General features: G+C 43.0%; 1 protein-coding gene across 3 annotated transcripts in view; it reads right to left on the minus strand.

Annotated features, from left to right (window-relative positions):
* CIITA (class II major histocompatibility complex transactivator) overlaps positions 1-24,933 on the minus strand; it is a 76,989-nt gene that overhangs the window by 26,482 nt on the left and 25,574 nt on the right. For 2 of the 3 annotated variants that reach the window (XM_073362463.2, XM_073362461.2), the window contains exons 2-6: positions 8,565-8,711; positions 5,980-6,105; positions 2,855-2,914; positions 1,670-1,750; positions 625-684 (exon numbers count right to left, since the gene is read on the minus strand). In XM_073362463.2, coding sequence (XP_073218564.1) covers positions 625-684; positions 1,670-1,750; positions 2,855-2,914; positions 5,980-6,105; positions 8,565-8,711 — 474 coding nt within the window. The remainder of the gene's footprint in view (positions 1-624; positions 685-1,669; positions 1,751-2,854; positions 2,915-5,979; positions 6,106-8,564; positions 8,712-24,933) is intronic. The other variant, XM_073362462.2, reaches the window with a different exon arrangement.

A 24,933-nucleotide genomic window follows, 5' to 3' on the forward strand; every position in this document is an offset into this window, starting at 1 on the left:
TAAAGCAACCAGTAACTCTCCCCACCTCTCCACAGCTACAGGGCAGATCTTTTAAGTGATCTGTGTCTTCTGACCTCCAGGTTCTCTGCCTTGGCAGAAGAGCTGAGTAACCAGGATCGAGTGAGGAGTTGCCTCTTTGCAGGTAGTAACCTGGCTATTTTTGTGTTTGTTAGGATGTTCCTTATCTGGGCTATTGTTTTGGCCCTTATGGCTTGGTTCCTCCCCTTCTCATAAGCCTTCTATTGCTAATTGCTTATGGAGTTCTCCTTTCACTCAAACAGTGGAGGCCTGTGCTTTTGGAACAGCAGGATCCAAGTTTTGCCCTGCCATGAGGCATTTCCAAGGTGTGCAGTATTATGACCACTGATATATCTAGGTGGTCATAGGTTTGTTACAATAACAATTAGATGTGGGTGTATGGATTAAGGGCAGAATAACCCAACCTGTGCTATTCTTTAGCAGTAAGCCAGAGAAACCCACTGTCATGATACATCACCATATTAGTGCATCCAACCTTTCTCAAGCATGCAGGAGCTACAGTCCTTCTGTTTAATACCTCGATAGTGGTATGGACATCAGAACAACAGACAAGGTACACTCAAAATCCTTCAGCCAATAACTCACCCGTTCTCCTGCATTTGAGCTTGGAAGAATCAGAGTAACTCTCTGCAGTGCTCACGAATGCTAAAAGTAAGAAAGTTTATAATCCTTGATGTAGGTTGAATCTAGTTTGATATTTTAAGGTTTCTGTTAGTGGAGTCTAATTTATGCATGTTAAATAAGATGGGGAGTTAGCAGAGGCATAACCAGAGTTCTGTGCACTGTATAGCCAACCAGATCTGATTTCTGGGGCATAGTCTCCTAAAAGCTGCACCATTTCATTGTGGCAGACTAGAAATTCTGGTCCCTTAGAATATGTGCTAACTACTTATGCTTAACAATCTGTTCCACCTTGCATTTAGCGGTGATGCTTCGAGTACCTTTCCCAGACCTGAAGAGGAGCTCTGTGTGGCTCGAACGCTTGTCTCTCTCACCAACAAACGTTGATCCAATAAAAGATATTACCTCACTTGCCTTGTCTCTAGAAATTCTGAGGCAGCTTCAATTACCTCAGAAGTAGAGGTTTTCAGCATATTAAATATGAAAGTGAGTAGGATTATTTTACTCTGACCCTATATTTTTGAATAGGCGGCAGATTTTTGTAACGAGAACCCTGAGTGTTTGGTTGATTGGTTTTTTTTTTTTTTAAATAAAAAAGGAATAATACTTACTAAGCCAGAATTAATCGAAAACAAAATTAAAACATTGCCACATTGGTGTAAAGCAAAGCTAGGGGTTATAACAGCTAAAAACATGCTCACCGTGCCATGTTACATGCCAACAAATCATTGAAAATATAAGGAGCATTTTTTTAATTGATTCGAATGCACATCAGAGGAAGAGTGGACAAGTCACCACTGGTTTAACTGGGCACGGCTCCACTGAATTCAGAAGAGTTGCGGCTACTTATGCTAATGAAGAATTTGGCATGAGAGGAGCAACAATGTTCCTTTAAAAACAAATGTCCCTGCCATGCAGGTAGTTTATGATTGCATGGGAGGAGCTTTAAAAGACTCCAGCCCCCTAGGTGAATTGCTTCTGGCGATGCCACAAATGCTGTTTCACTTACGTCGTTTCTGACATTTCTGCTTCTTCATCTCTGTAAAACCCTCTGTGGTTTCATTGGACATTTCATCCAAAATGAGTTTTCCTGTTAAACAAAAACAACTTACTGTCAAATCTGAATCAATTGGATCCCAAAGGGTACTGTTAAAAATGAATTTCAAGCACCAAATGCATAGTGTCTTGAAATCAGGATAAGTTCTGTAAATAAAAGATGGGGAGTGTATGTGTATAGTAAAGTGTACATCCAAATCAGCAAAGGATGCAACATCCACAGAAATCAGATTTGGCCACCTTGGTGAACTTCTACAGTGCAGAAGGTCATCACACACTCAGGAATCTAGTTGTTAAATTTAAGTGGTTCTGAATGGTCTAGTGACTAGCAGAGGGGACTAGAAATCACAACTGTTGGGTTCTCCCTTCATCTGAATCACAGACTTGCCATGTGACCATAGGCCGGTCGTTTAATCTGTGCCTCAGTTTTATATCCCAAAGGATTAGTTCTATTTTAAAACACATCACGGAGTCATACAGATCTTTTCAGTGAAATCATTTGTGTTATCAGAACTGACAGGTTACCAGGTTCATTCTTTAATTTAAACTACAAATACTTCAGTCCAACCATTGGGCCCAATCTTGTTTCCACTGATGTCAACAGGAAGTTTGCCATTAACTAATAAGAGCAAAATCCAAGCCAAAAATGCACCAAAGCAGGATAAAAATAAGTCATGCAACTTTTTAAAGGTGTTAATAGGAAGCAAGTAAATATTGTCCCAATCATTTGGCTGCTGCTCCACACTGCCATGGATGGATAACCAGGATTCTACTCTTGGCTCTGCCACTGATTTAGACTCATAGACTTAATGGCCAGAAGGGGCTATCATAATCATCTAGTCTGAGCTCATCATACCTCCCCCCTCCATAAACATATCAAGCTCAATCTTGAAGCCAGATAAGCTTTTTGCCCCCACTGTTCCACTTGGAAGGCTGTTCTATAACTTCACTCCTCTGATGGTTAGAAACCTTTGTCTAATTTCAAGCCTAAACTTATTGATGGCCTCTTTATATCAATTTGTTCTGTGTCAGCATTGGCACTTGACTTAAATAACTCTCCCTCCCTGGTATTCATTTCTCTGATGTATTTATAGAGAGCAGTCATATCTAAACTTTACCCCATGTGTTAAAACCTTACCAAAAATGTCTTCCATCTGTCTCTCCTGCTGATCTTTGAGCACATATTCTGCTAATCCAGCTAACAAGAAGGGGGAAAAAAGAGCACAATGGTATGTTAAATGACACAATTAAGAACAAATTATTGTAGATTATTCTCATGTACAAAAGTCCAAGGTCTGAAAGGAGAGTAAGAAATGTCCATTAGTTTTACTTATTAAATAAATGTAGTGTTCAGGAAGTGCAGGGCACTAGAAATAGGAAGTTAACATAGCAAGTGTTGATCAGGAAAGTATAATTAATGGAGATTTTTTTCTCTGTGCCAACCAAAACATATCCAGCAGTCAAGGGTGACCATTTTGCTCATGAGATGTACAAATTGATTAAAATAATACTAGCTGGTATATTGTGTGTGTGAGGGGTGAGGGTGGGGTGGGGTGGAGGGGGGAGTACAGACACCTCTTTTATTTCATAGAAGGACTGTTATTTAGTGTTGTTTAAAGCAACTTTCACTCCTGTGATTGGGAAGAAGTCACCTAAGAGCCAAGCAAAAGGATTTCACATGTACTTGTTAATAAAACTCAGACTGGAAACACCCATTACTACTTTAGAAAAGCAGTAAGTTAGGGTTCCCAGCCATACACTCTGTGGGTCTGGTACCTACAACTCTTATTCATACCAGCAAGCTTCACTCATATGAGTGACTACTCACTTCAGTGGTTTAGGTCCTGTGGGATCATTCTGCTCTTAGCAAGTCAATGGAAAACTCTTATTGCTTTCATTGAGAGCAGGAAATGGCCCTACTTACTTATATTTGTCAAGACAGTTAATAATCATACATATATTCACATTACAATATATGTATCTAGCATCATTAATTCTAAAAGCGTGGGACACAGAATTGCTACTTTGATGTGGCACATCTTATGAAAGTGACTGTTAAACTAATTTATACTTTTTATATTTAAGAAATATAGCAATTTTGGGTGACCTAGGTGTTTTGAATATTTTTAGGGGAGTTATCAGGGTGGGCTTTATTGAAAAACTTTAGCTCTTAATCATGTAATTGTTAAAATACTAACTATATTAGACAAAATGAGACTAAAGTTAGGCATTACTAATTTACTGTGATCAAATGATAACTTGTAAGGAACCAGTATACAGAGGAAGGAAAAAGTAACAATATTCATAGCTGATGTGATGCCACTTCCCCCCTATGATAATCAGGGTCCAGACACCCCAAACACAGAATAGGAAGTTTAAACCCCTCAAAAGAGAGGTTAAACCAACAGATTACATGCTGTATTATTGTACTCTCTCTCTCTCTCTATATATATATTGAGTAAGATCTTTTGTGAAAGCTTGTAATGTTCTGAATTTGATGGTCAAGATATGTATACAGACTGTGGTTATGAATCTGCTCAACCTCACCTCACAGCAGAGTGGTGAAGCAGCCAAGCAGGGAGGGTCACCTTCAAAACCAGTTATTTAAAATGAAACCAGCTTCAAGTACTCACCCCATTTTCCAGCCCAAGAAAAGACTATGGTGTACCATTAAAGTTAGGGTGACAAAACAGCAAGTGTGAAAAATTAGGACAGGGGGTGGGGGTAAGGGGCGCCTATATAAGAAAAAGCCCCAAAAAGTCCCTATAAAATTGGGACATCTGGTCACCCTAATTAAAGTTAATGGAAAGACAATGAGACTTTCCAGCTATCAAGTTAAGAGGGAATTGCTTCCTTTCAGAATGACCATTACTTACCATGACGGGGGGAGGGATAGCTCAGTGGTTTGAGCATTGGCCTGCTAAACCCAGGGTTGTGAGTGCAATCCTTGAGGGGGCCATTTAGGGATCTGGGGCAAAAATTGGGGGATTGGCCCCCCTTTTAACAGGGGTTGGACTAGATGACCTCCTGAGGTCCCTTCCAACTCTGATATTCTGGGATCCTATGGAAGGGGGGGGGGCGGAGGAAAAGGAGGCTTGAAAGTGAGTTTTTCACCTGGAATCTCAGGGGGAGCCTCTAAGCAGGAAGCTGTCTGCGAAACACTGGACCCCTGCTTAGCTAGGGGGGTCGCTACGAAACTGTTCAAAGTTGGGGTGGCTTATCAGCATAGGCAAGTGAGGCACAGCCAATCAAGTATTCCCACAAGCTACAGAATACATTTTGTATAGTCTTTTTTATTTATTTGATAAATATATACAAATTTAAGGATAAATTGTGATTTGATTTAAATATCACAACTCCCTCTATCCGGTAGTGAAGCCAGAGAGTTTGCAGAACATAGTGCTGTGTGAGGCTCAAACCCTGGTATAGCTAATTGTGCCTCATTAAGCTGACTTGTTGCCGTGGCAATATACCATTCTCAGGTGTCACTTTATAAGGGTGTTGCTGTGGAAACTACTGCTTGGTGAAGCCACAGCAAGATTCTAGCTGTTAAATCCTGGCTGTAGAGGTTTTGCAGGGGATAAAGATGGGACCTGCACCCTGTGCCTCCCCAGTCCTCTCCCACATGGGGCAGGCCCTATGCATGTGCACAAGGAGCCAACAGGGACAGCCCCAGCTCCATCTGCTTTTCCTTCACTGTAAATAAGATAAGCTGGTTTAATGTCAATAGGTAACTTATCTTAGAAAAGGGATTTTATCTAGTATGGAAGTGTAAAGCCTGAGGTTGCATCTTTGTGTTTATTTTCTGTGACCTGTATGCGTTCGCTCTCCCTTACTAGTTCATCTTTGAGTCCATGGTTTTTCTATTAAATAAACTGCCTGTTTATTTCTACCCCAAGCAGATCTCTGTTGCTCAACCCGTGTGGAGCTTGGGTGCCAGAATGAGCTGATCACTAGGGGGCTGGTTTCACGCATTCGAGGGTGATGAACTAGAGGGGAATGATCCATGTGTCTGGTAGGAAAGAACACCGAAAGGATAGATTTGGGGTGACTTTGGACCGGAAGGACTGTGGTGCTACCCTGCAAGGAGTAACTAGGCTGATGGAAGCCAAGGTAAGATTTTGTGCTTATGGCCAGGCTACTGGTGTCAAGGGTCGGAAACAAAGTGGCACAGCATAAATGCATTCAGGGTTATACAGGGAAGAACCCCATACTTGTCTAGTTATCTCCAAAACATCACACACCCCTCAAAAAATCTCATACCTATTCTAGAATAAGCTTCCCCTGTATTTGAAAAGAGAGATTCTTCCACACTTCCATTGCTTTCCATTGTATAAAAGACATCCAAATTGCTGAACTGATCATGGTTGATGGTATCAATTTCAGGGTCTAGAATAAAAAAAGTATAAAAAAAAGTTATAATTAGGTCAGTGAATGCCATGGCCAGGGTAAAGAAACCCAGGAGGCAGGACAAGTCAAAAAGGCAGAATTATTCATTCTCTCCCAAGCATTCATCCTGTGGTGGTTTTGTGATAGATGTTGGTTCACTAGGAACTGACTCAAGGCCAACTCATTGCACAGGAATGGAAATCACATTGGGCTAACAAATCTAAGTAAACTGCTTAAAATTCTGGACCTGATTTTTCTGGTCACACTGGTGACAATCAGGAGTAAAGTAACTGATCAAGTTACAGCTTCACTGCTGTAACTAAGAGGACAACCAGATCTTTGCTCCTTAACTCATCCTGCTTTCCGAGTTTGCTGCATAAGCAAGGCCCCATCTGCACAGACGAATTCCTGCAGGTGTCAATCGTAGTTGCCAGTTCAGAGGGCAAACGTGGGCCCCGATCTCAGACCAGCAATAATTAAGCATGAGATGACTCCAGATTCTGAAGTCTGATTCTCGACTGCTTTATACCATTCTGATTTGGTAACTGTCATAAATATAAAGGGAAGGGTAACCACCTTTCTGTATACAGTGCTATGAAATCCCTCCTGGCCAGAGGCAAAACCCTTTCACCTGTAAAGGGTTGAGAAGCTAAGATAACCTTGCTGGCACCTGACTCAAAATGACCAATGAGGGAACAAGATACTTTCAAAGCTAGAGGTGGGGAACAAAGGGTTTGTCTGTCTGTGTGATGCTTTTGCCGGGAACAGATCAGGAATGCAGCCTTACAACGCCTATAAAGTTAGTAAGTAATCTAGCTAGAAATGCATTAGATTTCCTTTTGTTTAATGACTGGTAAAATAAGCTGTGCTGAATGGAATGTCTATTCCTGTTTTTGTGTCTTTTTGTAACTTAAGGCTTTGCCTAGAGGGATTCTCTGTGTTTTGAATCTGATTACCCTGTAAGGTATTTACCATCCTGATTTTACAGAGGTGATTCTTTTACCTTTTCTTTAATTAAAATTCTTCTTTTAAGAACCTGATTGATTTTTCATTGTTCTTAAGATCCAAGGGTTTGGGTCTGTGTTCACCTGTACCAGTTGGTGAGGATTATTATCAAGCCTTCCCCAGGAAAGGGGGTGTAGGGCTTGGAGGGATATTTTGGGGGAAGACATCTCCAAGTGGTCTCTTTCCCTGTTCTTTATTTAACACGTTTGGTGGTGGTAGCGTATGGTTCAAGGACAAGGCAAAGTTTGTACCTTGGGGAAGTTTTTAACCTAAGCTGGTAAGAATAAGCTTAGGGGGTCTTTCATGCAGGTCCCCACATCTGTACCCTAGAGTTCAGAGTGGGGAAGGAACCTTGACAGTAACATTCTACACTCACTTGGCGCAGACATAAAGTGACTACAAAGGTGAAGGCAAGGGAGAATCATGCTCCCCTCTGTTAAGAGCTGGGACTTTCTGTCCATTTTAAAAAAGCTATTTAGCTACTGTCTTAGTACAAGGTACTGAATCAATTGATAGTAAATAGTGTTTAAAAGAACACCCGCCAGGCCATGAAGGCCTTTGTCCGGTATCAACATTCAATATACCTTGAGTCTGATGGAAATACTAAGACACCAAATTAACAGAGCTACATATGATCCCCTCCCGCCTGCCCCCAGAGAAACCCAGAGGAGGAGTACAGTGAGGGCAGGAAACTGCATGAGGTCAACAATTATGTAGCCCACTAGCCTACTACTGCAGATTTACCACTGCAATCACAATGACATCCTCAGGTAGGACTGGGTTTGAGGGTCAGGGAATGGACAGGAATCAGCCTCCAACCCAGCTGGTCCTGGGAATTGGGAAGGAAACCCCCAGATGCATAGAGAGACGGCCTCCTCCCAACCTTGTTTAAGAAATGATGCTGAAACTGGCCAAATTCCCCGCAGCTGCTAGTACACTGGTCATCTACCTCAAGATTTAAGGTCAAATCCTGGATCTTTGATCACCAGAGGAAATTAATTTGCTGTTTTTGTTTGTGGAGGTCTGTCCTCACTCAGTCTGGCTCAGCTAAAGTCTCTGTTTAGTAAAGGCACCAGCCTGAAATTGCAGAGGGGTTGCCAGTTGCTAGCCTGACCAGGACAGCAGAGGGAAGCTTTTACATAGCATTTAGTTATGCTGTATGAGATGCATGCCAAAGATATTAGCCTCTCATTAGGAGCAACATGTAAAGAAGTGTGTTATAAACTACAAGCTGAACAAACAGAGTTGTAACTCAGGTTCACAAATTTAACACAGGATGGTATCTGGAACAACTACTGTATCTGAATGTGGATTAGAGCCATCACATCAGAATTCCATATCTACATTTAGATTAGCTCCACCATCACAACAAAGTGCGCTTGTTAAGTAATGGCATCTTCTACTTTCATCCAATGTCCTGGCTAACCAGCAGGACAATTCACTGCATTACTAACCTGTTGAAAGTTCACTTTCTTCATCTTCATTAGATAACCTTGTGTCCAAGAGGCTGTATAGATGCAGTGGATCAATATTGCTGTGCAGCAAATCAAGAAAGCTATTTTCAGTCAAAACTGCCGAATCCATTGTTTGTCTTTTACTAGCTGAAATTCAAAGCACAAAATGATGAACAGAATAAAATAAAGGATGCTTATCAATAGTGTATAACTTTTATAATTTGTCATGGCATCTACCATCAAATCTACTCTAAAGCAGGCAGTGCTGAAATCTCAAACAGAATGCTGATTATTCAAACACAAGGATGTTGTAGCGGTCTGTTTATATTTCACTTTCAAAAGCCAAATCCTAAAGGCATTGAACAGCTGCTACTTCTTCTGACTTCAAGCATGGAGATATTAAGATGGAAGGTACTATAGAACTGCTACCCTACTCCAGCCATGTGGGTGTTGTGGGACCACAGGTTAACTCCTCAAGAGCATATGATAAGTGTAACACATAAAGATAGATTTTGCACAGGGTTCTAAAACACCATTCATTTTTCTTTAAAAGAAAAAGAAATGTAGAGACCTGTGCAACAACAATAAACCACGCACACATTTCCCTGCCTCAGATTACCACCACTCTGAAGCATTCTTTGGGCTGGGGTCTGGGTCCTCTGGGGGTGTTGTCTGGGATGCTTCTGCTTTAGCTCACGACTTGACTTCTGAAACATGGAGCATCTCCTCCTCCTTCTCTAAGTCAGTTTCTTTTCTCTGACCCTGGATGGTCTTCTAGCTAAATCCCTGCTACAAAACTATGCCCGACTGTTCCCCCTTCTCCTTCTATCCAAAGCTTCTTGAGTTGCAACGTGAGGCCCTGGAGTTCATACATCCTGTCTCCACGACTGCCACCTAGTTCCTTTGTGCTGCTGCTGCTGCTGCTGCTAATTTTCCCACTCTCCAAACCCAAGAAGCTAGAAATGGCTTCTCCCAGCTCCAGCCAACCTCCTATTGACTGGTCAGAGGACAATGGTTAAGGTTAACTATTCTCCATGGCAGCTAGTCAGACAGAGACCAGCTTACAGGCTTGTCAGCAATAATGGATACACAGAGGAATTCCATGACACAGCAGTTTTCCTAAGAACAACTTCCCAAATACCAACAAGAATTCATAAGCTGTACAGACATAGTCCCCAAATTGTCATAGTAGGATGTCCACCACCATTGTGTCCACACCATTGTGAAACAGGTGTGTAAGTTTTATTATCAGTGCTCGCACACCTTTGATTTAAATGACTGCATGGTGGGACAGACCACACTGCAGCTGAGAAGGGAGGAGTTTGGATGAGAGGAAAGAACAGAGGTCATGATGAGTAAGAAGGGAACAGACCAGGGAATACACAGAAAAGATCTAGAGGTTCAGTGAAGAGGAACAAAGTTGTGGAAGGATGTTCACTTCAGATGACAGGGTCACATTTCAGAGAACCTGTGTTTCTCCAATGCAGCAGGAGGGGGCTGAGACAATGATGAGAGATCTGGTGTTTGAGTATTGGGGAGGTTGGAGGGAGGAGTAGGGACTTCTCTAAGCACAGGATCTGCCCGGGTGGCTGGTTTTCAAGTAGGAGGTTTGAAGTGTGGGGAGGTAGGGGCGGAGAGAAGTTCTGTGCAACCTCCTGTCTCAGTAAAACCTATGCACAGGCCAATCACAAAAGTGTTAAGTATAAACATTTCTTTGCAAAACTGCTCTAAAATGTAGGATTTGCTGTTCAGCAACTTTAAATCTGAACATTAAGTGCTAGTTTCATCACTACATTTTTTCTTTGAAAAAGAATCAACTGGAAACCTTAATTGTCATAAAAAAAAGCAATCCTAATTTACTTCACAGGCTAGCGTAAAATAGAGCAATTGGGTAGTATCCCTTTAAATCATTTGGGACCCCACTAGTGAGCCTGCCTGCCTTGTATTGCAGAAGTCAACAAAACCTAACAGAGCTGCAGTGTATATATAGCTAGGCTTTGTGTGTTTGTACATACATGGTTAGCAAATGTGGTCATCTGGGACCCAACTGTGTCTGCAAAGTTCTTGGATTCTTAATGTTGTGTAGAGATCAAACACAGATGGTGATGAATGTGGCTCTTTAGACCCTGTACAAACCTTTGAAACTAGTGCCTGACCTAACAAAGTGAAAGCAGAGCAGTTAACTCAGCTTTCATTGGAAACAAGAATAAAGTTAAGAAAATAAAATGTAGATTATAGTTTGTTGTGACGGTAAAACAAAAAAACGAAAAAAAAAAAGAGAGAGAGACAGAAAAGAAGAAGCTGCATGCTATACAATTTTCTTTACTGAATTCATCTAGTGCTAAACACAATCTCCTGGAACCTCGTGAGGGGATATGGTTTTATAAACACAAACACGAGGCGCTATTTCTTGAGTTTCACATGTAGAACAGGTTGAATCAAAGAAAGGTGAAACATTCTCCTTTCCATTAGAGAGAGTGGATTGCACCCAAGAAAAAGGATATAAAGAGTGCATGTTTGGTCCCCAGGATCACATGGCCAGACTGTGATTCTACACAGAGACACACATCAAGGGGCCAGGAAACCTTTTTGAGAAGGAGGTTGCCTCATGGAAGAGACCAGGACTCTAGCCTGGCAAAAAGCAGCTTCCCCTTACTTCAGATCCATGTGGATTCACAGAGTGTGAAGAACATGGGAGATAGCTGCATTTTGTTTTATAACTATTGCGTACCTCTGTTTGAGTGTTATGCTGTTTGCTAGACGATTCAAAGGATTAATTCTTGCACAAGATTACTGCAGGTCTGCAGGAAGGCATACAGTGGCTTTATATAACCCAGTCACTGGAACTTATCTGACAATACAGGTGTCAATGCTTTTGAACTATTCCCTTTGACCAATCTGCCTCAAACACCCTGACTGGGGTAGGAGGGACCTGAACACCTGAAACAAAGAACTCTAGATAAAAATCCAGAGTCTGGGGAAGAGACTGGGTTGTTAGGAAACTGCTCAAGGAGAGCTGACTGACACATGGAGACAGACTCTGCAGAATGGGTCTTAAAGAGCTGGGCCTCCCGAGGCTCTGAGGGAAATGCTAAGCTGTAGGTAAGCCATTTGCATGTAGGCCTTTTGTTGTTCCAACTCTATTCTCTGAATTCTATAAATAAATAATAAATACCCTGTTTTGAAGAAGCTGCTCTGGGTCACTGCATTTATCTACTGGTGACAGCTTCTGAAAGGAAGTTTCTTAACCGGTGTCAAACCCACTGGGGCTGCTGAGGAATCACGGTTGATGAACAAGGATGTTTATAGCTCAGGGACCTGGGTCTGTGAGGGGGAGAATGGAGGGCTTCCTCACTGGGAAGAGTGAAGACACTTGAGAGAGACCAGAAGAGGGGTCACAGGTGCAGTTAACACTGTAACCATGACGCAGAGCAATTAATGTGAGGCCGCGTGCCTTTACAACTCTGGGGCCGTCTGCGTCTCTACCTCTGCTTGCTGACAGAGCAGTCCTAATGGGACAGCATTGCAAAGAATGCTACAGCTGGCACCTGTCTGTCCTATGTGGTTTTCCAACATGGAGAGGAGAACTCTCCAGCAAAGATAATGCAGCCTCTCTTAACTTTCCTTGGATATAACTGCTGGTATGGAGGGGCAGTGTGTTGGGTGTAGGGGAAACAAATGCTTATTCAGTTTAGACCCACACCTGCTTGTGTTTACACATCACCTCTGAATTTAGCTCCAAGTTGAAGGTAGTATAACACACTGAGGGTCCAGAAAAAGAAAGGCAGCAAGGCACTCAGGAGGGGTAGGTTACACCTTGTCAGGTAGCTGAAAATGTGAGGTAATGTAGCACATGTTGGGGGGCTGGAATAAGGTGTTACTGCTGGTTTATGTCTTATTGTGACCCAAGGACCTGTTGGTGCCAACTGGCAGAGAGCATGGGGTGCATAATGGTTACAGGGTGCAGGCCTTGCTGGAGTCCTCGGCATAACTAACAGTGTGAACCACAGAAGGCTTGGCCTTAGTAAAATAATACAGCAGGTATTGGCTAACCAAGTAAGCACATTCCTGACAGAAGAGGATGATACAAAAAATCAAGAGTTCTCAAGTAACTGCGTAAACCAATTCTTAGGAGATGACACAGGAGCACATTGACCCCTGGTAAAATAAGCTGGTTTGACAGAATAATGAATAGGGATGTTTTGTTCAAGACATCAGGAGCAGGATACAAGGGGAGGCAACAAATAGATGTCAGGAACATATAATGTGGTACGTAAGTTGTTTATCTCAGTTGCTTGTCTCAGTCTATAAATGGTGGGTACCTTGCCTTAACCCTCTGTGTGGCTGAGGGACAGCAAAGATTCCCGCTGCTGACTGAACTGCTCCTTGCCCTGGGGCAATTGTGTTAACGTAATTGTGCAAGCTGTGCAAGTCATTAGGACTGTGTCTTGAGGGCATTAAACCTGGCCAAGTGCCTTTATCACTGAACTATACCTGTGGTCTTTCCTTAGGAGTAACATCGAGTTTGCTGAATTAGCAGTCTGCTCTCTCTGCTTGTGCAACTAACATCGGAGCTCCAAGAATGGAATCACTGAGCAGCTGCAATAACTTAGCAGCCTTGACAGAGCTGCTGCAGCGACAAGATTCCTCAGCACTTAACAACACAGGGATCCCTTCAGTCTGGTATTTACATTCTAATTCACCAAAGAGTGTCATGGAAGGTTTTTTCTGAAAGCCTGTGTCACACTGGGCATCACAATCTTTGCAAATGTATGAGCGGATAACATATAAGATGATGTGTGTGTATCTATCTATTGGAAAAATATGTTCTGAAGGCCTTGTAGTTAAAAGGTAGGTCATTCAGAGGTAGCGAGCATGCCTTGAGACAAACTTTTCCAGACAGACGATGGGAGACACTTATCTCCCTAGCTGACCACTATGTAGTCTACTAGCGCACTGAGTCAAATGTTAATGAAGAGCTTGCAAGGACTTCAGAAGGAAATTAATAGGAAGAGGTAAACAGGGGAGTGGGAGAGGACCCTGTTTTCAGATCAGGGTGGATAAAAATCAATGATAAAAACATCAATTGTGGGTTTTTTTATTTAAATTGGATTTTTTTTGGATAAAATTCTTTTTGAGGAAAATATCTATCTAAAAGTTTTAGTTTTAATTGAGATACATATCTCATCATGGAATAGGGATTATAACTTCTAATTCTGTAGTATGAGACAATATATTAATGTAATGTTTAGGAAAAGTTGTAAATGAGTTCCAATAGTTCATGGATTAGGGAACCAATCTTATGGGTTTCCACAGACTTCTGTATAGATTATTTAGGTTAATCTTTCTATCTACCCAATGGAACTTAGTGCTCAGTCAAGAAGATACCATCAGAGATGCTTAGTTTTGCAGTTCTCAAACTGTGGATTTGTGTCTCCAGAGATAACATGCTTGTTAACAGCAAAAATGTTTTTAAAGAAATAATACTGAGGTGAGAAATAACAGACCTCAACCCTATTGTCCCTCTGCAAATTTGAGTACACAGAGTCAACCCCTTACCTCTTTCTAAAAGTGCAAAGTTTCCAAAAGTTCAATGAATAGCTGATTGTTGGGGCCAGAATAGATCTGGACAAGGAGAAGAAGTCTGGAGCTAAATGAGAAAGGAGGGACAGGCAGTAGAAACAAAAGTGAAACTGTCTGAGCAGCGTATTCCAGAAGTCTTGAGGTCTTTCTGAGTGTAGCCTTCATTGATTTGAGATCTACTGTACCATTCTCTCACTAGAAGGCAACACCTATAATGGCAGCAAGCTGTAAAAGAGACCCAGTTTGGGAATAAGAACCATTCAAGAAATATGTGTTTGCTGATGATGTTTTAAAGAAAATCACACCAGTGAACTGGTGGAAGTCACTTAAGCACTTGGATTCAGAAACCGTTGGAGTGATAATCTCACTTTTAACAGCAGTAGCTTCTTCTGCCAGTGTAGAAAGAATATTTTCTTCCTTTGGGATTAATTCCAAACTGAGAAATCGTTCGGGACCTGAAAAAGCAGGAAAGCTTGTTTTTGTTTTCCAGATTATGAACAAACAGGAAAGTGAAGGTGAAGACGACTGAGTTAGCTACAGAAGCCAATATTTTAAGTTTCTCATGTTGACCTGGCTGATATAGTTGATTGATTTTTTTTTAATATTTCATTTAACTATTTTAGTTAAAAACAATTTTAATAAAAACAAATCTGATTTAAAAAACTTGAATGTTTTTAGCTAAATTCAAAAATTCATATGCTTGTTTTGTTAAAATATTATATATTTGCTGTTGAAGAAAAAAATCCAGAATACATAATGTTGCTGTTTTAGTTTAAATAAAACAATTCAAATGTCTGTCTGGTGATGTTCTCCTCCTAATACAGCATGGCAAGAAAATCCTCCAAATATTAATGATTAACCTATTGAATTGGAGATAGTTCACCTCCCATTGACTTCATAAATAGCTGCTTAAATTACCTTTGGTAAATGAAATAACCAATAATTCATTTTCTGATAAAGCTGTAAAACTAATCTGAAAAGTTTTCAAAATAAATCACTTAACAATGTATAGTGTGTACCCTCTAAAAATGAAACCTACATCTATCTCTGAGTTGTGAAGAATATGTATTAAGGTTATAACAACCAACAAGAATGCACTTTTACGTAGAAATCCATGATTAAATTGAGTCTGCCTGATGAGTGATTTAAATCACGATTTAAATCAAATTGATTTAAATCAAATCCACCCTGTTTCAGATGAAGATCAAAGGTCTGAGCTGATGTATCTGGGGGTACAGAAAGACACCCTGCCATCCTTCATCAAGGGGAGACAAGTTGCCAGTGGGTTGGGGCTCATGAAAGAAGGGTCTCACCCAGCCTGGTTGAAAAATGCTGTAAGAAGGACTTTGGATAAGCAGTAAGGTTAGGATTCTGTCACGGGTATTTTTATTAAAGTCAAGACACAGGCAATAAAAATTCACAGAAGCCCACAACCTGTCCCTAACTTTTACTAAAAATACCCAGGGGGTCCCAGGGAGAGGGAATGAACAGTGGGAGCACTGCCAACGGAGGGGGCATTGCTCCAGCCCCCGGGCTTGTTGCCGGCCGCTGATTCCAGCAGCCCAGGGACTACTGCTCCGGTGGCCCCGGGGCCGACCACCAGTCAGTTGCTGTGGCAGCACTGATGGGACGCTGCTCTGGCAGCCCTAGGGCTGACAGTTACTCCAGCCCTGCCACTGCAGAAGTCATGGAGGTCCCAGAAAGTCACGGACTCCGTGACCTGTGTGACAGAATCGCACCCTTACTTATCAGACCAGAAGGCATTTTGTGAGTTGAGTTCAGACTCTAGAATGTGTGGCAGGATTTATTTTATATGTAGCCCTTTGTTTCCAGTATTTCTGTTTGCCGTCCTATGAATCTCTATTCTTTGTCAAATAAACTTATACTTGCTTTGTCTATAAACAAATCTACATGCTGGGTTAAGTGGAGCAGTGTTCTGAGGTGTAACTAATAAGCTGTGGTGCACTACTCCTCTGAGAACAGCAGGCCTGGTAATGCTGTAAGGGTCCAGTGGCAAAGGGGCTAGACACTGCAGGGGAACACTTAGAGGACTCAGGTTTGGAATGTGTCTATCCCTAACCTGCACGAGGCACAGCAGAGCCTATGTGGGCTGAGGGGAGTGTTTGTGGTGCCTGTGGCTGGGAGAGTCAGGGAGCTGACCCCTGGCAGGTGCAGACAAGGCTCCACTAAAGGTAGGTGGTAGTAAGGTGCCTCTGGGTACCCTTGGAGAGGGTAGAGGGGACTGTGACGTTGCCCTCTGGTGTTATTTGGACCGGTGATTTGCTAGGTTACTCCAATCGTTGACTCTGGGAGCAGCCTTACCCTGCTCTGCCGTGAGAACCCCCCACACCTGGGCTGTTCCCACACAGCCTTTGGCATGTAAGCTCCTCCTTGGACTGTGCAACCAAATGACACTAGCCAATATCTCCGGTCCCAGACACAACCCTAGGAACCTCCATCTTGAGGTGTCCAGTTATGCCTGCTGGATGCTGCAAGCTTATATAGGTTTATCAATTTAACAAATAAATTGATATGTACCAGGCTTCTTATCCCAAGGGGAGTTTCTGACACGCTTCAAACCAAACTCACTGCTTCAGGTAGAATAAGCAAACAGATTTATTAACTACAAAGATACATTTTAAGTGAGTATAAGTCAAAGCATAACAAGGTGGGTTTGGTCAAATGAAATAAAAACAAAATGCTTTCTAAGCTGATCTTAACACTTTCAGAGCCCTTACAAACGTAGATGCTTCTCTCCACAGGCTGGCTGGTTGCTCTTCAACCAGGCTCTCCCCTTTTATTAGCACTTCAGTCGCGTGGTGTGGTGTCTGTAGATGTAGGTGGAAGAGAGAAGAAGAGCATGGCAAACGTCTCTTCCTTTTATCATGTCCTTTCCTCCCTTTTGGCTGTGCCCCCCCCCCTTCAGAATCAGGTGAGCATTAGTAAGTCTCTCCAAGCAAGGTTGAGCAATTCCCCTTGTGTGGCCTCATGTAGGTGAGTCATTGCATTGTAACTCCCTTGCTAGACAATGGCTGTTGATGGGTTGTTTGACACCCCCACCCGGGCGTTGGTTACTTTCCTTGCTGTTGCCTCTGGGGAGCTAAAATCTGGCTGATTCCCCCAATTTACAACATTTAGTGACAACCATACTACACAATTCTCATAACTTCATATGCATTAATGATATACATATATGAATAGAGAAATGACTTTCAGCAGATCATGACCTTTCCCCTGATACCTTACAAGGCATGCTTTATACGTAAGATCATGATTACATGAAAATGAGGAATATGGGGGTTATAGCTCGCTCCCCCAAGATATAGAATGTCACAGGGACTATCAGAATCATCTAGTCTGACCTCCTGCATATTGCAGGCTACAGAACCTCACCCACCCACTACCCTGGCTGAGTTACTGAAATCCGCAAATCAAGTTACAGAGAATCCACCCTTTACACTAGTTTAAAGCTTCAAGTGACCCATGCTCCATGCTGCAGGTGAAGGCGAAAAAGCCCCCAGCATCTCTGCCAATCTTACCAGGGGGAAAATTCCTTCCTGATCCCATGTATGGTGATCAGTTAGCCCCTGATCAAATGGGCAAGACACACCAGCCAGACACCTGGGAAAGAATTCTCGATAATAACACAGAGCCCTCCCCATCTAAGTGTCCCATCACCAGCCACTGGAGATATTTGCTGCTATAAGTTGCAGATTGCTTATGTGCCATTGTGGGCAACACGATCGTATCATCCCCCTATAAACTTATCAAGATCAGCCTTGAAGCCAGTTTTTGCCCCCACTGCTTCCCTTGGAAGGCTGTTCCAGAACTTCACTCCTCTGATGGTTAGAAACCTTTGCCTAATTTCAAGCCTAAACTTGTTGATGGCCAGTTTATAGCCATTTGTTCTTGTGTCCACATTGGCACATAACTTAAATAACTCCTCTCCCTCCCTGGTATTTATCCTTTTGATGCATTTATAGAGAGGAATCATATCTCCCCTCAACCTTCTTTTGTTAGGCTAAACAAGCCAAGCTCTTTTAGTGTCCTCTCATAAGGTAGGCTTTCCATTCCTTGGATCATTCTAATAGCTCTTCTCTGCACCTGTTGCAGTTTGAATTAATCTTTCTTAAACATGGAAGACCATAATTGCACACAGTATTCTAGCTGAGGTCTCACCAGTGCCTTGTATAATGGTATTTTCACTTCCCTGTCTCTACTAGAAATACCTCACCTGATGCATCCTAGGACTGGATTAGCCTTTTTCACGGCTGCATCACATTAGCAGCTCATAGTCATCCTGTGATCAACCAACACACCCAGGTCTTTCTCCTCCTCTGTCTCTTCCAACTGATAAATCCACAGTTTACAGCAAAAAATCTTGTTGTTAGTCTGTAAGGTCATCCCATTCATAGGCGCCGACACTGTAGGTGCTCCAGTAGCCAGCTCCCCCGGTTCCCAGCTCTTCCCACCTCTCACGGATCAGCTGTTCCACAGCATGCAGGAGGCACTGTGGGAAGGAGAGGGAGGAGTGGGGACAGAGCATGCTCGGGGGAGGAGCGGAACTGGGTGGCAAGAGGCGGGGTGGGGGTGGAGCAGGGGCTGGAAGAGGCGGGGCATGGGATTGGGGGAAGGGGTCGGGGCCTGGGGCAGAGCAGTGGATTGAGCACCTCTGGGGCCCAGAGGAAGCCAGTGCCTGTGCTCCCATTTCTATTACTCCAGTTTTCAAGGTCATCCAGATCTTCTTGTATGATATTCCAGTCCTTCTCTGTATTGGCAATACCTCCCAACTTTATCTCATCTGCAAATTTTACTAGCACACTCCCACTTTTTGTGCCAAGGTCATTAATTAAATGTTAAATAAGACTTCCCCAAGATGGATCCCTGAGGAATTCCACTAGTAACTTTACTCCAGTCTTTCAGCATGACCTATTGTAGTCTCCCCTTTAACCAGCTCCTAAACACCTTTCAATTCTCATATTAATCCCCATCTTCTCCAACTGAACTAATAATTTCCCATGTGGAACTGTATCCAATGCTTTACTGAAATCCAAGTAGATTAGATCTACTGCATTTCCTTTGTCTAAAAAATCAGTTATCTTCTCAAAGAAGATCAGGTGGGTCTGGCACAGTATACCTTTTGTGAAACCATGTTGTATTTTATCCCAATTACCATTCACCTCTATGTCCTTAACTATTTTCTCTTTCAAAATTTGTTCCAAGACCTTGCATACAATTGAGGTCAAACTACCAGGCCTGTAGTTTCCTGGATTACTTCCCCCCACCTTTCTTAAAAATAGGTCCTATATTAGCAATTCTACAGTCATAAGGTATGACCCCTGAGTTTACAGATTCATTAAAAATCCTTGCTATTGATCTTGCAATTTCATGTGCCAGTTTCATTGATATTCTTGGATGGAGATTACCCAGGGCCCCCCAATTTAATCCCATTAAACTTTTTGAGTTTCACTTCCACCTTGGATGTGGTAATGTCTACTTCCATATCCTCATTCTGGTTAGCCACCTTGCCACTACCCCAAGCTCTTCATTAGTCTTATTAGAAACTGAGGCAAAGTATTTGTTAAGGTGTTGGGCCATGCCAACATTATCTTTAATCTCCACTGCAAAAGACTGCAAAAAAGTAAGTGTAAAGCCTAATGCACTAGTTTTCATTGATTACATTCCTAAAGCTCATGCTTCAGGGCTTCAGACAGTCTCCTGGAAAGGTCAGGAAGGGATTTTACTCCCACCCCCTCAAAAGTATTTTGGGATATTTTTAGTCTCCTTCCTCTGTAGCATCAGTGATGGATAGGGCTGGAGATGGGTAGGAGATGAAATATACCCCAGGAAGGGGTAGACCCAGTGTTGGGTCTCCAACATAAAATTCACAATGTTGCCTGCATATATAATATTGGAATCATCCCTTTAAAGCTGCTATTAATTAGTAAAGCCAAGTATTTGCAAGACATAAGTAATAAGGTTATTGATTAACAGATCAGAATACCTGGTTGGTGATAGAACAATAATGCCACAGGTAAAGATGAGCTTATGGAATATGTCCTATCCAAAATGCTGAATATATTTGATTACTTCCAGAAATAAACTGACGTGCTAGAAGTCTTATAGATGTTAATTCCAATTCAGCAGTCTCTCGTTGGAGTCTGTTTTTGAAGTTTTTTTGTTGAAGTATTGCCACTTTTAGGTCTGTAATCGAGTGACCAGAGAGACTGAAGTGTTCTCCGACTGGTTTTTGAATGTTATAATTCTTGATGTCTGATTTGTGTCCATTTATTCTTTTATGTAGAGACTGTCTGGTTTGGCCAATGTTCATGGCAGAGGGGCATTGCTGGCACATGATGGTATATATCACATTGGTAGATGTGCAGGTGAATGAGCCTCTGATAGTGTGGCTTATGTGATTAGGCCCTATGATGGTGTCCCCTGAATAGATATGTGGACACAGTTGGCAACGGGCTTTGTTGCAAGGATAGGTTCCTGGGTTAGTGTTTTTGTTCTGTGGTGTGTGGTTGCTGGTGAGTATTTGCTTCAGGTGGGGGGCTGTCTGTAAGCAAGGACTGGCCTGTCTCCCAAGATTTGTGAGAGTGATGGGTCATCCTTCAGGATAGGTTGTAGATCCTTGATGATGTGCTGGAGAGGTTTTAGTTGGGGGCTGAAGGTGATGGCTAGTGGCGTTCTGTTATTTTCTTTTTTGGGCCTGTCCTGTAGTAGGTAACTTCTGGGTACTCTTCTGGCTCTGTCAATCTGTTTCTTCACTTCAGCAGGTGGGTATTGTAGTTGTAAGAATGCTTGATAGAGATCTTGTAGGGGTTTGTCTCTGTCTGAGGGGTTCGAGCAAATGCCATTGTATTGTAGAGCTTGGCTGTAGACAATGGATCGTGTGGTGTGGTCTCGATGAAAGCTGGAGGCATAGTTTTCATTGAGTTAAAAATCTGAGGTTTAAGTTTGGACAATGATCAATTTTTCTAGATAGTATATTTTCAAAAAGTATGTGATTACCATATGGTCATGCCAGAGAGTTATACTCAAATGGCACTATAGTGTGCCATGTTAATTTCCATATCAAATCATTTTATATTTTTTTCCCCTATCAGCCCAGCAAACTTGCCATGAAATCTGAAAACTAAGCTTTTCTGGTTCATTAATGCGCAGTCAAACTCCTGCAGTTAATAATTGTTTATGATGTGCTAGCCAGAATAGAATACTTCATTCCTCCAGAATCAACTGGCAATGCAGTGTTCTCAGAAGAGGTAAATCCACTTTATTAAAAAAAAGCAAGAATGACTCAGAGAACAAATCCAAGTAAACAGATGAGTTGATATTTAATCACTTTTCTGTTCGTACCCACACTAACCTCAAACTTTCCAAAAACCATCCTCTGGTTTACAACTAAGCATATGAAATTTTAGATGAAAGCTTTTTATTTCTTCCTCTCAGCAGCTTCTGTGCAAAAAGACAGGATTATATTGGAAATTGTCAAAACTGGGAGTATTGAGTTGCTATTGCAGATCTGTAACGTGTGTCAACTTCATCCAGTAGGGATAATGAGGAATGTACGTTTCACACTTTCTGATTTTAACAGCAATTCAATATGAGGAAATGTAGGGTGTTTGAGCTATACAGTCATTGCCAGGATGTCTGGGAAGACCTATGGCATTAATTAAATAGGCAGGAAAGGCAAGTGACTGTTACTCTCTGCTGTGGTAAGTAGCAAGGAGAGGTCTGTGGTAAGTAGCAAGCAGGGCCTCTCTAAAAGGTGCATTGTGCTGATAAAGATTAGTGATGGAGCAAAACCAGGCAGACAAGTGGTCGGTAACAGCTGCCAGAATAGACCAGTTGCTGAAATGTATTAGCTGTACTAATGTTGAGGGACATTAGGGTGTTAATAGTGCTACCAGGACTTAGAGATGTTCTGATCCCAGACTTGGATAGGTATTCACTGGAAGAAGCATCCGTTGAAGCAGTAGGGATGACCATGGCTGGAGATGGGACAGGGCTCTGAGGTGACACCGAGCATTCTCTCTCAGGTGCTTGTCTGGCTGGTTCTTGCTCACATGCTCAGAGTCTAACTGATCCCCCATGTGGGATTGGGAAGGAATTTTCCCACAGGTCAGACTGGCAGTGACCTTGGGGGATTTTTGCCTTGCTCCGCAGCCTCTGGGTGCGGGTTACTTGCCAGGATTAGCTGGGTATATCTCACAATCATTCCCCTGCCACGGTGGAGGCCTCGAGCAGTGGGGCACTTAGCAAGAGAGCATTTTAACAGAACTTTCCCAAGTGGATAAGAGTTATCTAAGAGTTCCTTCTGACCTGCAACTCTATGCCCAGGTCTACACTAGGACTTTAGGTCGAATTTAGCAGCGTTAAATCGATGTAAACCTGCACCCGTCCACACGATGAAGCCCTTCTTTTCGATTTAAAGGGCTTTTAAAATCGATTTCCTTACTCCACCCCTGACAAGGGGATTAGCGCTTAAATCGGCCTTGCCGGGTCGAATTTGGGGTACTGTGGACACAATTCGATGGTATTGGCCTCCGGGAGCTATCCCAGAGTGCTCCATTCTGACCGCTCTGGACAGCACTCTCAACTCAGATGCACTGGCCAGGTAGACAGGAAAAGAACCGCGAACTTTTGAATCTCATTTCCTGTTTGGCCAGTGTGGCAAGCTGCAGGTGACAATGCAGAGCTCATCAGCAGATGTGACCATGATGGAGTCCCAGAATCGCAAAAGAGCTCCAGCATGGACTGAACAGGAGGTACAGGATCTGATTGCTGTATGGGGAGAGGAACCATGCTATCAGAACACCGTTCCAGTTTTCAAAATGCCAAAACTTTTGTCAAAATCTCCCAGGGCATGAAGGACAGAGGCCATAACAGGGACCCAAAGTAGTGCCGCATGAAACTTAAGGAGCTGAGGCAAGCCTACCAGAAAACCAGAGAGGCGAATGGCCGCTCCGGGCCAGAGCCCCAAACATGCCACTTCTATGATGAGCTGCATGCCATTTTAGGGGGTTCAGCCACCACTACCCCAGCCGTGTTGTTTGACTCCTTCAATGGAGATGGAGGCAACACGGAAGCAGGTTTTGGGGACGAAGAAGATGATGATAAGGTTGTAGATAGCTCACAGCAAGCAAGTGGAGAAACTGGCTTTCCCGACAGCCAGGAACTGTTTCTCACCCTGGATCTGGAGCCGGTACCCCGCGAACCCACCCAAGGCTGCCTCCTGGACCTGGCAGGCTGAGAAGGGACCTCTGGTGAGAGTACCTTTTAAAATACTATACATGGTTTAAAAGCAAGCATGTGAAAGGATTAATTTGCCCTGGCATTCGCGGCTCTCCTGGATGTACTCCCAAAGCCTTTGCAAAAGGTTTCTGGGGAGGGCAGCCTTATTGCGTCCTCCATGGTAGGACACTTTACCACTCCAGGCCAGTAGCAAGTACTCAGGAATCATTGTACAACAAAGCATTGCAGTGTATGTTTGCTGGTGTTCAAACTACATCTGTTCTTTATCTCTCTGTGTTATCCTCAGGAGAGTGAGATATCATTCATGGTCACCTGGTTGAAATAGGGTGCTTTTCTTCAGGGGACACTCAGAAGTGCCCGTTCCTGCTGGGCTGTTTGCCTGTGGCTGAACAGAAATGTTCCCCGCTGTTAGCCACGGGGAGGGGGAAGGGTTGAGGGGGTAGCCACACGGTGGGGGGATGCAAAATGCGATCTTGTAACGAAAGCACATGTGCTATGTATGTAATGTTAACAGCAAGGTTTACCCTGAAAGAGTGTAGCCATTGTTTCATAAAATGTGTCTTTTTAAATACCGCTGTCCCTTTTTTTTCTCCATCAGCTGCATGTGTTTCAATGATCACAGGATCTTCTTCCCAGAGGCTAGTGAATATTAGAAAGAAAAAAAAACACACGCATGATGAAATGTTCTCTGAGCTCATGCTGTCCTCCCACACTGACAGAGCACAGATGAATGTGTGGAGGCAAATAATGTCAGAGTGCAGGAAAGCACAAAATGACCAGGAGGAGAGGTGGCGGGCTGAAGAGAGTAAGTGGCGGGCTGAAGAGAGTAAGTGGCGGGCTGAAGAGAGGGATGAAGCTCAAATGTGGCGGCAGCGTGATGAGAACAGGCAGGATTCAATGCTGAGGCTGCTGGAGGATCAAACCAATATGCTCCAGCGCATGGTTGAGCTGCAGGAAAGGCAGCAGGAGCACAGACTGCCACTACAGCCCCTGTGTAACCAACCGCCCTCCTCCCCAAATTCCATAGCCTCCACACCCAGACGCCCAAGAACACAGTGGGGGGGCCTCCGGCCAACCAGCCACTCCACCACAGAGGATTGCCCAAAAAACAGAAGGCTGGCATTCAATAAATTTGAAAGTGGTAAACTTTTAAAGTTCTGTGTGGCATTTTCCTTCCCTCCTCCACCACCCCTCCTGGGCTACCTTGGTAATCATCCCCCTATTTGTGTGATGAATGAATAAAGAATGCATGAATGTGAAGCAACAATGACTTTATTGCCTCTGCAAGCGGTGATCGAAGGCAGGAGGGGAGGATGGTTAGCTTACAGGGAAGTAGAGTGAACTAAGGGGAGGGGGGTTTCATCAAGGAGAAACAAACAGAACTTTCACACCGTAGCCTGTCCAGTCATGAAACTGGTTTTCAAAGCTTCTCTGATGCGTATCGTGCCCTCCTGTGCTCTTCTAACTGTCCTGGTGTCTGGCTGCGCGTAACCAGCAGCCAGGTGATTTGCCTCAACCTCCCACC

Source organism: Lepidochelys kempii, chromosome 10 (genome assembly GCF_965140285.1).
Source record: "Lepidochelys kempii isolate rLepKem1 chromosome 10, rLepKem1.hap1, whole genome shotgun sequence".
Classification (NCBI taxonomy): Eukaryota; Metazoa; Chordata; order Testudines; family Cheloniidae; genus Lepidochelys; species Lepidochelys kempii.